At 40.9% G+C, this 13,019-nt stretch overlaps 1 protein-coding gene across 7 annotated transcripts in view; it reads left to right on the top strand.

Moving 5' to 3' along the window:
• GRIA2 (glutamate ionotropic receptor AMPA type subunit 2) overlaps positions 1 to 13,019 on the top strand; it is a 108,750-nt gene that overhangs the window by 48,896 nt on the left and 46,835 nt on the right. For all 7 annotated transcript variants that reach the window (XM_089525608.1, XM_089525607.1, XM_089525610.1 and 4 more), the window contains exon 3: positions 5,889 to 6,128. In XM_089525608.1, coding sequence (XP_089381734.1) covers positions 5,889 to 6,128 — 240 coding nt within the window. The remainder of the gene's footprint in view (positions 1 to 5,888; positions 6,129 to 13,019) is intronic.

The following is a 13,019-nucleotide window of genomic DNA, read 5'->3' as shown; positions in this document are numbered from 1 at the left end:
ACTTCTAGCGGGAGTGAACTGTCTTTTCCATGACAGCTTGCAAGGAAGGAGGGGAAGAAAAGGAATGGCAGAAGGAGAGAGCAAATAAATGGCCCTATTCCCTTCTGGGGTCCTTTCATGCTATACAGTTATATTGCATTTCAGCTGCTATAGCTATGGAATCCTGGGATTTATGGTTTTGTGAGGCAGTAGAAATCTCTAGCTGAGAATTCTAAATACCCCACAAAAATAATTCTAAATGCCCTGCCATAAACTGCTAATTCCAGCATTCCATAAGATGGAAACAGGACAGTTAAAATGGAATCATAATGCTATAACTGTGTAGTGTGAAAAGGCCTATGGTCTCTGGACCTGCCCAGCTCTAAATACAGCCACACTATTACTAATATATGATCCCAACAGATTTTATTTGAGGAAATGTGGCTTGTCTTGTTCTCTGATGCAAAGGTTTTCTGCCTTGATTGTGAGGCAGGACATTATTCTCTGTTACCCTTTTGGATTTGCAAATGGGACAAATTGTGTAGCCAGACTACTGGAGCTGCTGCCTGGTTGTATGGACTTTTAAAAACCAGAAGTATTGGAAAGCCCCTTTTCAATGAATCAGCCAGACCTTCTGTGCTTGCTTTGCTCCTTAAAACAGAAAGGCATGAATTTTATGCATTTGGTGTGAATTTTGGACATTTAAGGTATGGGGGGGATGCTCATTGTCTCATTCTCATGCTGGAGGCAAAAAAATCACATGGGGGTTAATGAACTCTCAGCAGGCTGCCCTAGTGTGTCAAGACAGCCCATCTTGTTGAAAATGAATAATGTAGCCAGATTCTTTCACATTTCTATTCTCAAGTGGTGAAAAAACTGTTCCTCTCCTCTGATTTAAAGCATAAATAATCTTCTCATTGTATCCTCCCACCTTCCTTTAATAAATAAAATCAAGGATTGTTCGGTACCTTGAAAACAAGCCACATTGGCAGAGTCATTGAGCAAGATGGCCAGAAAGATGCAATGGCTCATCTAGGTTTTACTGATCAGCATTGTTAGAGACTTTTATTGTCTGAGATGGCAATAAAAATGGAATAATCTGCTCACTATTTACACTCAAGAGATTATTCTTCCTGCTCCATGACCCAAGGGGCTAGAGAAAAGGGCCTGCTTCTGCTGAGTCCTATAATGTTGACATTAAAAGTTTAATGATATGGAGCTCTAAAGCACAAGGTGAGTTGTTTCTGTGTCTCCCCACTTGCTTTTACATCCTTTGTATAGGTGTGAATTAGTATTTTTCCTAATAATTACATAGAAATAAATAGTAGAAATCATGTAAGGGTTTTTACAGCACAGCAGCAGCTAGTTTACCACAGACAAAGCATAGTGGGGGGTAAAAATGGCTTTCATGATATAAAATCATAAAAGGAGTTTATGTCAATATGATACAACATTCAAGAAGTGTAAAAATGAGTAGGAATAACATGCTTGCAGTAATTCATCCATACATCTGCAGCTTATTAAAAAATGGCTTTCTGAATGGATGCACACATACGTGGCGGCGCAAGTGGTTGTGGGCACCCATTGAGAAGAATGGGATTTAAGGTCCTACATTTTTTACTATCTGCAGGGGAATCTGGAATGGATTTCCCACAAATAGCAAGGGTGCACTGTACTACGATGCCCATACACAGTCTTTCTTTCCCATCCCCACTTAATACCCTCTGTGTTTCATTCCTCAAGTGATTCCAGCCAATTAGGGATCACATACTGTAGTCACAAACCTGATTACATTTATACAGCGCGTCTGCGTCATACGCGGGCGCGCCTTACGCGGCTTGAGCATACGCGCTCAAGCCATGGGGGGCGCACGGAGCGGAAGGGGCGGCACGTTCCATTCAATTGAATGGGCGCATGCACCCGTTGTGCCCCACGCGCCGCCGTGCCGCCATGCACGAGCCCCATTGTTTACAATGGGGCTTGAGCATAGGCGGAATTCGCCTTACGTGGCGGGATCCGGAACGGATCCCCGCGTAAGGCGAGGACCCACTGTAATTAATTATGTTAACATGTATTGGTGGGGCACACTATACCTCTTCATTCTATGTCACTTTTTGTATATATAAGGAGACAGGTCTATAGTAGGAAGTCTTCACTCTCCTTATACGCTATCCATGCAATTTGGTGTCAGAGGTTAATCTGTCTGGGAAAGAGGCTAGCAGCCAATAGCATTATTATTATTATTAAACTTTATTTATAAAGTGCTGTAAATTTACACAGCACTGTACATACAATCTTTTTAATTGGACAGTTCCCTGCCTTCAGGCTTACAATCTAAAAAGACACGACACAAAGGGAGTGGTGGTGGGGAAGGGGCCTCTCTAGTAGGATAATACATATAAAATACATAGCAATACAGGAAATGATTCAATAAAACAGACAACAAAAGAACATCACATAGAAAGTGACAATTATGCAACGCCTGGGAACGCTGCTCTGAACAGGATGGTCTTCAACTCTATTTTGTAGCTGGTTAAAGAAGTGAGGGCTCTTGCTCGCAGGGGAAGAAGGTTCCAGGAGCGAGGGGCAGCGAGTGAAAAGGGGCGAATCCGAGATGGGGCAGAGGAAATCCTGGGCTGGGACAGCAGACCTTGACTACCAGAAAGAGGGCCCTAGTGAGAAGGTGAGGAGAAAGAAGGTCTGATAAGTAAGGAGGGGCCAGCCCATGGAGGGCTTTAAATGTCGACAGCAGGAGCTTATACTGAATGCGGAAAGGGAGGGGGAGCCAGTGAAGGGATGCCAACACAGGAGAGATATGGTCACAGCGGTGGGCGGATGTGATAATGCATGCAGCTGAGTGCTGGACAGAAATTAAAGGACGGAGGTGAGAAAGAGGAAGCCCAGCCAAGAGGATGTTACAGAAATCAAGTCGTGAGATCACTAAGGCATGGACCAGGATCTTGGCAGTAGAGGAGGAGAGATATGGTCGGATTTTGGCAATACTGTATAAAAAGAATCTACAAGCCTTGGCTGTGGTCTGGATCTGAGGGACACACGACAGAGAAGAATCAAAGATAAAACCAAGACTGCAGGCTTGCTGGACTGGTTGAATAGAAATGTTGTCCACAGAGACAGAAAAGGAGAGTTGAAGGGTGGACTTAGGAGGAAAGACAAGAAGCTCTGTCTTGGATATGTTGAGCTTCAAACGCCGATGGTGCATCCACTACCAGACAGCTGTGAGGCAAGACGAGACTTGCTGTTCAAGCCTTGGAGAAAGGTCAGGGGTGGAAAGATACAGCTGGGTGTCATCGGCATACAGATGGTAGGAAAAACCAAAAGAGCTGATGAGTTTACCTAAGGACAGTGTGTAGAGAGAAAACAGAAGGGGACCCAGAACAGAGCCATGGGGAACTCCAACAGATAAGGGAACAGGAGATGAAGTCTGACCACCTGCAACCACTGCAAAAGATCTGTCTGACAAATAAGATCTTAACCAGTTGAAAACAGATTCTGAGAACCCAAGGTCAGAGAGCATGTCAACTAGGAGACAGTGATCAACGGCGTCAAAGGCTGCAGACAAATCAAAAAGGATGAGAACAAAGTAAAGGCCATTAGCCTTGGCCTGTAAAAGGTCATTCGAGATCTTAGTGAGAGCTGTCTCTGTGGAATGCCTTGGGTGGAAACCAGACTGAAAGGGATCAAGAATGGAGCAAGCAAATTTAGCAAGCAAAACAAACAAAGATAATGGCAAAGCAAAAGAATAACAAAATACAGTGTCTGATACAATTCAAGTCCTGAGTATCTGACAGAAGCCAGAGCATACCAAGGGTTACAAAAGCAAGGTTGTTGAGCCAGGGTTTGAGTAATCAGAATAGTCAACCAGTCCAAGATCAGGCAACAAGAGAGTTTCCGGTAAGTGAGCTTTTGCCAGGGAAGTCAAATAATAACAACAACAACAACAACAACAACAACAACAACAACAACTTTATTTATATCTCACCTTTCTGTTGCCAAACAATCAAAGTAGCTTACACCTAAAAATCAGTCCAATAGAAATTACATTATGTATATAATATCCCCATATCCCCCCAAAAGAATTAAACATAGTACAATTAAAATTAGTCTATTAAAAACAAATAATAATCAGTACTCAATGTGATCATATTGGCTGAGTTATACACTATACATGATGGGAAGGGGGTTCAATTATATTTTTATTTGGGTGAGGGATTCTATTCAGGAAAGGCCTGCCAGAAGAGATCTGTCTTGACAGCTTTTTTAAAACTGTCTTTGGTCATTTGATGGATGGATCTCCTACAGCACGGTGTTGCACAATCTGGGAGTGGATTTAACCTCTGACAAAGGTTCTGGCATTCTTCCCAGGCTTGTATCTCCAGCTCTCACAAGTGCAGCTGTTTCCTAATTGCTTGGTGTTTGTAATAAATTCTTTGTGAGCAATGCCAAACCTCTCTTTTGGATCTTTGTTTGCTGAAGGAAGCGCCTGCTCCTTCTCCTCAGTACCCAAGCTAGCAGGAACCTCTGCTGCACTGGTGCTGGGTTCCTGCCTGTCCTCATTGGCAGCAGTCTCTGCTAGTGTAGACACTGAGGGACTGGGGCCAGGTTCAAGGCTGGGTTCCTATGCTTCCTCCTCTGAATCTCGTTTCTTCACAGGGCATGACATTTGGAAACCTAAAAAAAAATCCATGGATAGCAGAGGTTTTCCACTTCAGAGCAGTGTAGGCAACAGAAAGAGGGATGATGTCAATGGCACTAATACACTCTCCTTCCTCTCATGTTGACTAAATACAGTTTAGTAACAAATGAATAAGATGTTGTAAACTGGATTTGACTATTTACTGAGCCTCACTAAGGGTGAAAGAAGCCCCTCTGTAGTAAAGCAAAGTTTTATGTGCAACTGATTTTTATAAGATGCATGTGAATGCTGAGTGCATGTGATACTGAGGTCCAAAACACACTGAAGAAGTAATCCCGTTTGAGACTGCTTTAACTGCCCTGGCTCAATGCTAGGGAATTCTGGGAATTGTAATTTTGTGAGATATTTAGCCTTCTGTTGGTGCCTCAAAAAACTACAATTCCCAGAGTTCCCTAGCACTGAGCCAGGGCAGTTTGTTTTGGATCCTCCTTGCACAGTGACCCCAAAAGTATTTTCATTGGTATAAATAGGGGTTGTGCCAGCAGAAGATTAGAAAATATGGTACATCACATAGAATTTAGTTTTTTCTTCCATTCAGTGGCAGTTTTTAGTGGTAACCCATAATCAGCCAGGGAAATATTGCACATGCAACTGATACTTCTACAGATGCTTTAAAACTATGTGTGAGCATGGACACATGAGCATAGGTGTGTATGTATTTACATCACAAGAATACTGTAATAAACTTAGCATAAAGGTTAGCAAAATATATATTTCAAGTACTTTGCCTCACATTTATGTATACAAAAAGCCACAATCAAGGTTAAATAAGATTAATGAATATTAACTGGGCTTTCACTTCTTCTCCTATCCTTGAGAAAGTTGCAAGTTTTACAAAAATGCATTTCAGTCTCATTTGTGCTTAAACAACATTTTTACATGCCACCATATGGTTTTCTCTTGTGATTTTGGGTTGGACCTTCAAATGTCTTGATTTCAGGAGCCTGCTTCCAAAGCATCACTATCCTGGCTCATGATTTGCAGATATAAAAGAGAAACCTCATGGCTATGGCACTATATATAAGAATACAGAGGGATCTCCTTATAAGAATCAAAATTTCTCTTTGTTTGAGAAATTGCTGGAAAATCTCAGCCTCTCTAGCACAATACAATTATTGCTCTTTATAAAAATGTTGCAGATGTTGTAATTGCACTGTATGAAATATCTTTTTTGTTGTTTGTTTCTCTCTTGCAGTTTGCTCCCAGTTTTCAAGAGGAGTCTTTGCTATTTTTGGATTTTATGACAAGAAGTCTGTAAATACTATAACATCATTTTGTGGAACCCTTCATGTATCCTTCATAACACCCAGTTTCCCAACAGATGGAACACACCCTTTTGTCATCCAGATGAGGCCTGACCTCAAGGGAGCACTTCTGAGCTTGATTGAATATTATGACTGGAACAAGTTTGCCTATCTTTATGACAGTGACAGAGGTAAGATGTTATTTATGACTTACTGAAATTAATTTTCCACCATAAACTTAATTGAAATGATGAAGTGGCACCACAAGGGCCAAGCATAACAGAGGATATCATTTTTAGCCTTGGACATTTGAGGAGAGGGTGCAGAAAGAATTAGTAGCTCCTATAATAGAGAAACAGAGCATTAAGCCTCCATCCGGATCTAAAACATTGTTTATAGGTCTGATATATGGATACATAAAGATCTATGTGGATACTGCTACAAACCTGTCCAAAAGACTTGTGTGAAGGAAAATATTCATCTGATCTTCCCACTCTACACCAAATACCTTTTTTTGTCCCTTTCCATGATCAGTGCCCTACTTCGAGGGGAGGAGACTACTGCTACTACTGAAAACTCTGTCATGGCTGGGAATAGGATAGAGATCTGATAGGAGATCTCCCCTCCAAGGCCAAGATATCATTGACTGTTGTCAAAGACCTTGGCGGGAAAGATCCTAAAAATCCTATTAGCCTTAGGATGCATTCCCATGACTCTAAAATTGCACAGACTGGCATAAGACCTTCTTGAAAGAATAGTTTTTACAGAACTGGTGTCTCTAGGAAAACTACAATAGTTATGAAAGAGTCTTCCCATGTACATCTTTCTGGGGACCAAGAAATAAGACCAAGTTAGTAGCAACCTCTCTTTGCCCTAGTAATATTCAGTGTGGCATTGTTTCTGGGATGACTCTCTTCTTTCTCATCCTGCCGCTGACTACCCTTATCAGGGCCATATGGAAGGGAAGAGTAGATGATTTTAAGGACGATAAAATTTTTATAAATTTTTAAATTTTTAAAGTATTCATGTAAACTATTTTAGTTTAATTTGTATTGTATTGTTTGTTGTATATTGTCTATTGAGATGCCTAATAAAGGTTGATGGGATGGGATGGGAAGAGTATTTCCTGCTGTGTCACCCAACATTGCAGCCACTGGTGTGAGTTGCTCCCTCTGAGGTCACAATGAGGCACCCAGCCATATGAGTGATGCTGAGTGCTTTGTTTCTGATCTCAGAAGGAATGATATGCCCACGAGAGCAGCACGAGGTGGCACAGCAGGATGCATATGTAGCTAACTGCTTGGCACCAGTCTGGAGTGCAGAGAGAATGGGGAAAATTCAGGGCACCTATAGGGCCAGAATATTCTGGGAGAAGCCTAGAGTATTCTGGTCAGTGTAGACATGCCCTGAAAGCTCTTTCTCCATCTGCAGTTACTTCTCAAAAGCCTGTGAAAGAAATCCTTTCCCACCTCCTCACTAGATGTACCTGTGAGGTGGTTGAATACAGAGAAGGGCCTCTTCTGAAGATCTCCAGACATGAGCATGCTTATTTGGAACAAGACAGTCCTTCAGAATTCTACATACTTCATTAAATGACAAATCACAGGGTTCCGTAGGATGCTGCTCTGAAAGTTGGAGATTTTAGGATCTTTATAAGGCTCAGTGGTGACACTAGGGCTGGTGTCACCCAGTGTGGGTGCCAGGACAGGGCTGCCAGGTGATGTCCTACTCTGCCATCTCTCCCTCTTCCCTTCCCTCCTTCTACCTCACTCACCTGTCCCCCCAGTTTCCTGGCCACCCAGCCCCACATGGAAAGAGCTCCCAGTTGGCAATGGTAGTGACCTACCCTGCCCTACCTCCCACTGAGCCACTTGCCCAGACACCCACCAACCACCCAGACCTGGAAAGGGCTGCCGGGGGTAGGATGATGGCTGGACTAGTGAGACGATCCCAAGAGATGAAAGGGGCATGTGGCCACACTTCCTTCTCTGGTGCTTCGGTTCGCTCAGTGGAGAAAACCAGGGCAGCAGACAAAGATGAAAAGGGCATGCACTCACTCGTCCTTCTCTGATCCTTTGGCTCCCTCAGTCAAAAGAACCACAGATGCAGAAAAGAATAGGCAAGTAGCAGCAGCAGCATCACACATCACCACTCCATGGCGGGAGAAGGGTGGCCTCTGAGAAGTCACTCAGAGTATTGCCTCTGACAGTGGTTCAGAGGTTTCACCCACTTGGTGAAAAAGCTAATCTTAGCATTCCAAGTAAAGGAGAAAGTAGGGACCTAACAATTATGGCTATGGATGGCAAAGGAATTTATTGGGTTTGCTTGTTTTACATTACTTGAGACTGCTTAATTCAGAGTTGAATATAGATACCAGCACCCAGTACATTTCCCCCCCCCCCCCAAAATGTGTGATTTTTCACCTCTCATGGCTCAAAAACCATGGCAAAACACAAGAGTTTGGTCCCTACACACATCCCTATATATCTTGGGGGGGGGGGGATCTGGAATTTAAAAACAAAAACAAAAAACCTCCCAGTTTCTATTTTGGCTGATTTGGGGGCATTTTCCTGGCTGCTTAAAGTTATTTGGATGAAAAATCACTCAGAAGAAAATAAACGTTATTTTAGGTGCTCTGGGAGGTTTTGGCTTATGGTGAAACCTGCCAGAGGGCTCTCTCCCCCTTCACAATTGTGTGCTAAAGATTTCCCAAATGTACTAGCCTTTTAGAAGGCCATAGTTGAGAAAGGTAGTTCAGTGAAGTTTTGGATTGAAAAGCAAACGTTGGAAAGGTTCAGTCTTGCTTTGCTGCTACTCTCCTGCCAGCTCCCTTCTTTCAAAGTTGGTGTTCTGCGTGGTTTCTTTTGAAAGGGCCCTTCAAGCATTTGCTTATTATCTTTCTTTTTTGTCCCCCCAGCATTTAACCATTTTCACATTAAGAAGCACTAACAGCTGCCTTGTGAAAGGAAAGAAATTTATATCAGTGTTTATTTTTTGAGTTCTCCTTTGGGAATTACAATTCCCAGAATGCCTTATTAAGGAATTTTACCAAGCCATAAGACTCTTTTTAAAAGGCCCTCGATACACATTTCTTCCTGGTGTCACAATAAAAAGACCCGTAGAAGTGCCAAGAACATACATACATTTCTTCTTTGCAGTCATCTAGAAGAAAATAAATCCCATCAGCTGAGACAAATCAGCAATCTAATATTCACCTTTTAAATCTGTTACAACTGAAGAAATAGCATTGATATATTTTTTTTTAAAAAAAAATCCAAACCAACTGTTGAAATATTTTGTTGCTAGTAATTCTTGCAAATTATGAATTGACTTCCATGTTCTTCCATTGTGAAAAGTATTAAACAATAAACTGAGACAGGATTCAAAAGAAACAAAATAGAAAGTTGTGTGGAACAGAGAGAAAGAATCAAAGAATTAAAAAGAAGAAGAAGGTGCAGTCATAGAAAACCGGCTGATAGCTTGCAAGGATAGTTTTTAAGTTGATTTGTGTGATTATAAGTGAGGTCAACAAACTGATGCATGAAAGTAATGATCCTAACTAACTTGAGGAGAGACATAGTGAGTGAAAAGCATGTGACAAAAAGCAAATCTTTATTAATACTTCTTCACTGCCTTTTGCCTAGGGAAGGAGAAGAAATCCATTTGGTTCAAATTTTAATATGAACTGATCTAATTTGCACTTCTTAAACTAATAGACAATCTGGAGCACAATTATCTTTCAGTTCATACTTCTCCAAATGTTGCAGTGCAGGTCCCTGGTATTTTTTTACAGAGAGAAATGCATAAAAATGCATACTAAATACATTTCTCCCATTATTTGTTTTGTTTTGTTTATGTTCTGGCTTTGTTCCAATATTGGACCCAAGGAATCTCAAAGCATAGTTGCAAAAGAAAATGCAACTAAACACCAATCAGAATAGGGTTTTTTAAATTAAATGTTATTCTACCAAAGACAGCACTAATTGAAATACAATTTAAAAGCATTTGAAGTATAAACATGAGAATCAATCTACAGCACACCTCCTTTCAAATCTAGCATAGTTCACCTCTGCCTTGCGAAGGAACCTTGCCTTTTCAAAGGAATCCATGGTGGGTTGAATCTGCAGATCATACTTTTTTTGTGCGTTTGGGAGGGGCCTAGAATTATTTGTGGTTTTTCACTTTTGCGGGGGTGCTGTGCCCCTATCCCCAGCAAATGTGGAGGGCTGACTGTACATTTTATCTCATTTATGCTTTTGTATGTATAGGAAGAATGCACACAAACATACATGGATTATTACGTAAATAGTCTCCAGCTGTCCTGAATTGGTATGACAGTCCTGGTTAACCCTCTCTCAGTCCATTTTCAGCTGTTCTTAAAATGTATCACTTCTCCCTCCTCCTCTCACTTTGTACTCAGTTTACTTCAGTTGCAGCAAACTGAGCTCAAAATGGAAAAGGGATTTGCACTCAATTGACTGAACTAGGGGAGGGGAGAGAAGGGATGAATCTTGACCTCCCTTGTAGGCTCAGGCAAAAGCAAACTGCTGCAGCCTCTCCTAACTTGTGCATTTTTCCTTGTTAATAACTTTTGTTGTCTTGACGACACTGGGATGTTGCTTGGCTTCATGTGTCCCAGTTTCCATCTGTAAGAAGCTGAAAGATGTGGGATCCTGCAAGGAACCTCAATTGATGGAAGTACTTCCCTCAGTGGAACTGAGGAGTGATACCCTTCAACTACAACATCCCGCTGTTCACTCCCAATAACTGCTTCAGAGGGTGAGAAAAGTGAAACAGAACCAGTTTTCTGCTATCAAATGGATCCACACTGAAGAATTAATCTGGTTTGACACCACTTTAACTGGTCCTCTGGTGCTGCAACAAATTATACTTCCCAGAATTCCATAATATTGAGCCATGGCAATTAAAGTGGTGACAAACCTGAATTATTTCTACAGTGTGGATGAGGCCAAAGGGACGTTTGGGGTACAGAGGAGGGGAAGATATTTCTGTTGCTCTGGGAATAGGGTAGCAAGACACTTTTGGACATAAGCCATTCATGAGAAATACAGACATATTTCATATGAATGGCTTATGTCCAAAAGTGTGTAATCCATACTTTTACATCACCCTACAAGGACACTCCCTTTACTCTAGAAGGCAGGGTAGTCCAGAAAACAGTCTCTGAAGTAGTCCGTATCTGACAGAAATGATTATGGCTGTATCCACACTGTAGAAATAACGCAAGTTGACACAAGCTATGGAATCCTGGGAATTATAGTTTGTTGTGGCACTCTGACAGAGAAGGCTAAATGTCTCACAAAACTACAAAGCCCAGGATTCCATTGCTTTGAGCCACAGTAGATAAAGTGGTATCAACCTGAATTATTTCTGCAGTGCATATGCAGCCTATGATTGTGATTGATTTACTTAATGATTTCTTCCCAACCCTTGGAAATCAACAACATTAAAATAGGTACAGATTAAAGTCAACATCATTAAAACATATAAAAATTAAAGTGAAATTAAGGTGTAGTCAGCCCTCCCTGTCCACAGATTATTTTATGCGATTCAACCATCCATGTCTTAAATATTTTATATATATATATATACACACACACACACACACACACACACATATATATATTCCAAAAGTGAACCTTAATTTGCCATTTTATATAAGGGACACCATTTTATTATGCCACTGTATATAATAGGACTTAAGCATCTTCAGATTTTGGTAACCATGGGGGGGGGGGGGGTGTGTCCTGAAACCAAGCCCCAGTGGATACTAAAGGTCCAATGTACATAGAATTGAAGAAAATGTAAAAGCATATCCATTTAAAAGCACAAACAAAAAATACAGACAATAAAACACATTGTTTCCAGTCTATCCCCACAATGAGTTCTCTTGTGTCCTAGTGACACAAGAAAGTCTTTGCTTGCTTCTAAAAGACACCACTGGAGGTGCCAATCTAGCTTCTCTAGGCCGGGATGCCTTCACCAGAGGCTTTCTGTTCATTAACATGGTCTGAATAATTTTAAACCACCCATTTCATGATTTTTAAAAAGAAAAATCTCTTCCTAGTATCTTTAGTGAAGATAACCATATACTGTGATCACATTTCATGAGTTTTTCTCAGTGTGCATAACCAGTAAAATCAATGTATAAATTATGAAAATCAATATGTGTAGAGATTTGTATTCTTCATATATGTCTTTTATCTATGTGCTTGATTTAGTTCAGTATCTTAATTTTCTATGCAAGATCCAATTATGAAAACAAAATGTTATTTCTGTCAAAAGCAGTAGTGACAAATGAACAGATCTGAGTAAGTTACAAAAAGGATCTGGAAAGCTCTGTGTGGGAGGAACAAGAAATTTGCTTCATATTCTTTATTATGCTTGTGTTATAGAATTGATTTCATCTGAATTAAGTGGACTGTATAGGAAAGTACTTATCGGCACACGTGCACACACACACACTCATCATCTCAGCTGCAAAATCTTCCTTAGCTAAAAGAGTATTTCTAGATTAAATGAAAGCCTAATAATCCAGTGCACTTTAACTCTGTTGGATTGTGGTCAATGAATATTAACAAAGATCTTGAAAATCATGAAAACCAGAAACCTTTGGCTTTGTACATATTTTCAGATATTCCCAAACTACAAGCAAAAATTGACATTAAGTGGTGTATATCATACCATCAGCCACATTTGCATGCCTGAAGTATGTATATCTCCACCCCACCCACTGCATATTGTAGAAGAGATAAGTTATTATTGGCAGAGGAAACAAAAATCCAGTTATGGGCACAGTGACAGGTTTGGACCTTTGAGCTGTAAGATCTAGTGTTGTTTGGAAATCCTAAGCATGGGGAAATCTGAACTGGGCAAATCATGGCTCCACATCTCACAAGAATTACATGACAGAGGATTTACAGTGGGTCCTTGGTATTTTAATAGCCCAGTGCTATTCATCTGGCAAATGTAATATCGCAGCCATTGGCAATAATCTTTGAGAACTGCTGGAGAACAGGAGAAGTCCCAGCAGACTGGAGGAGGGCAAACGTTGTCCCCAT

This window comes from Sceloporus occidentalis, unplaced genomic scaffold (assembly GCF_023333645.1).
Source record: "Sceloporus occidentalis isolate IW3139 unplaced genomic scaffold, rSceOcc1.0.p SCAF_5, whole genome shotgun sequence".
NCBI lineage: Eukaryota > Metazoa > Chordata > Lepidosauria > Squamata > Phrynosomatidae > Sceloporus > Sceloporus occidentalis.
This window is presented reverse-complemented; position numbering and strand designations above follow the sequence as displayed.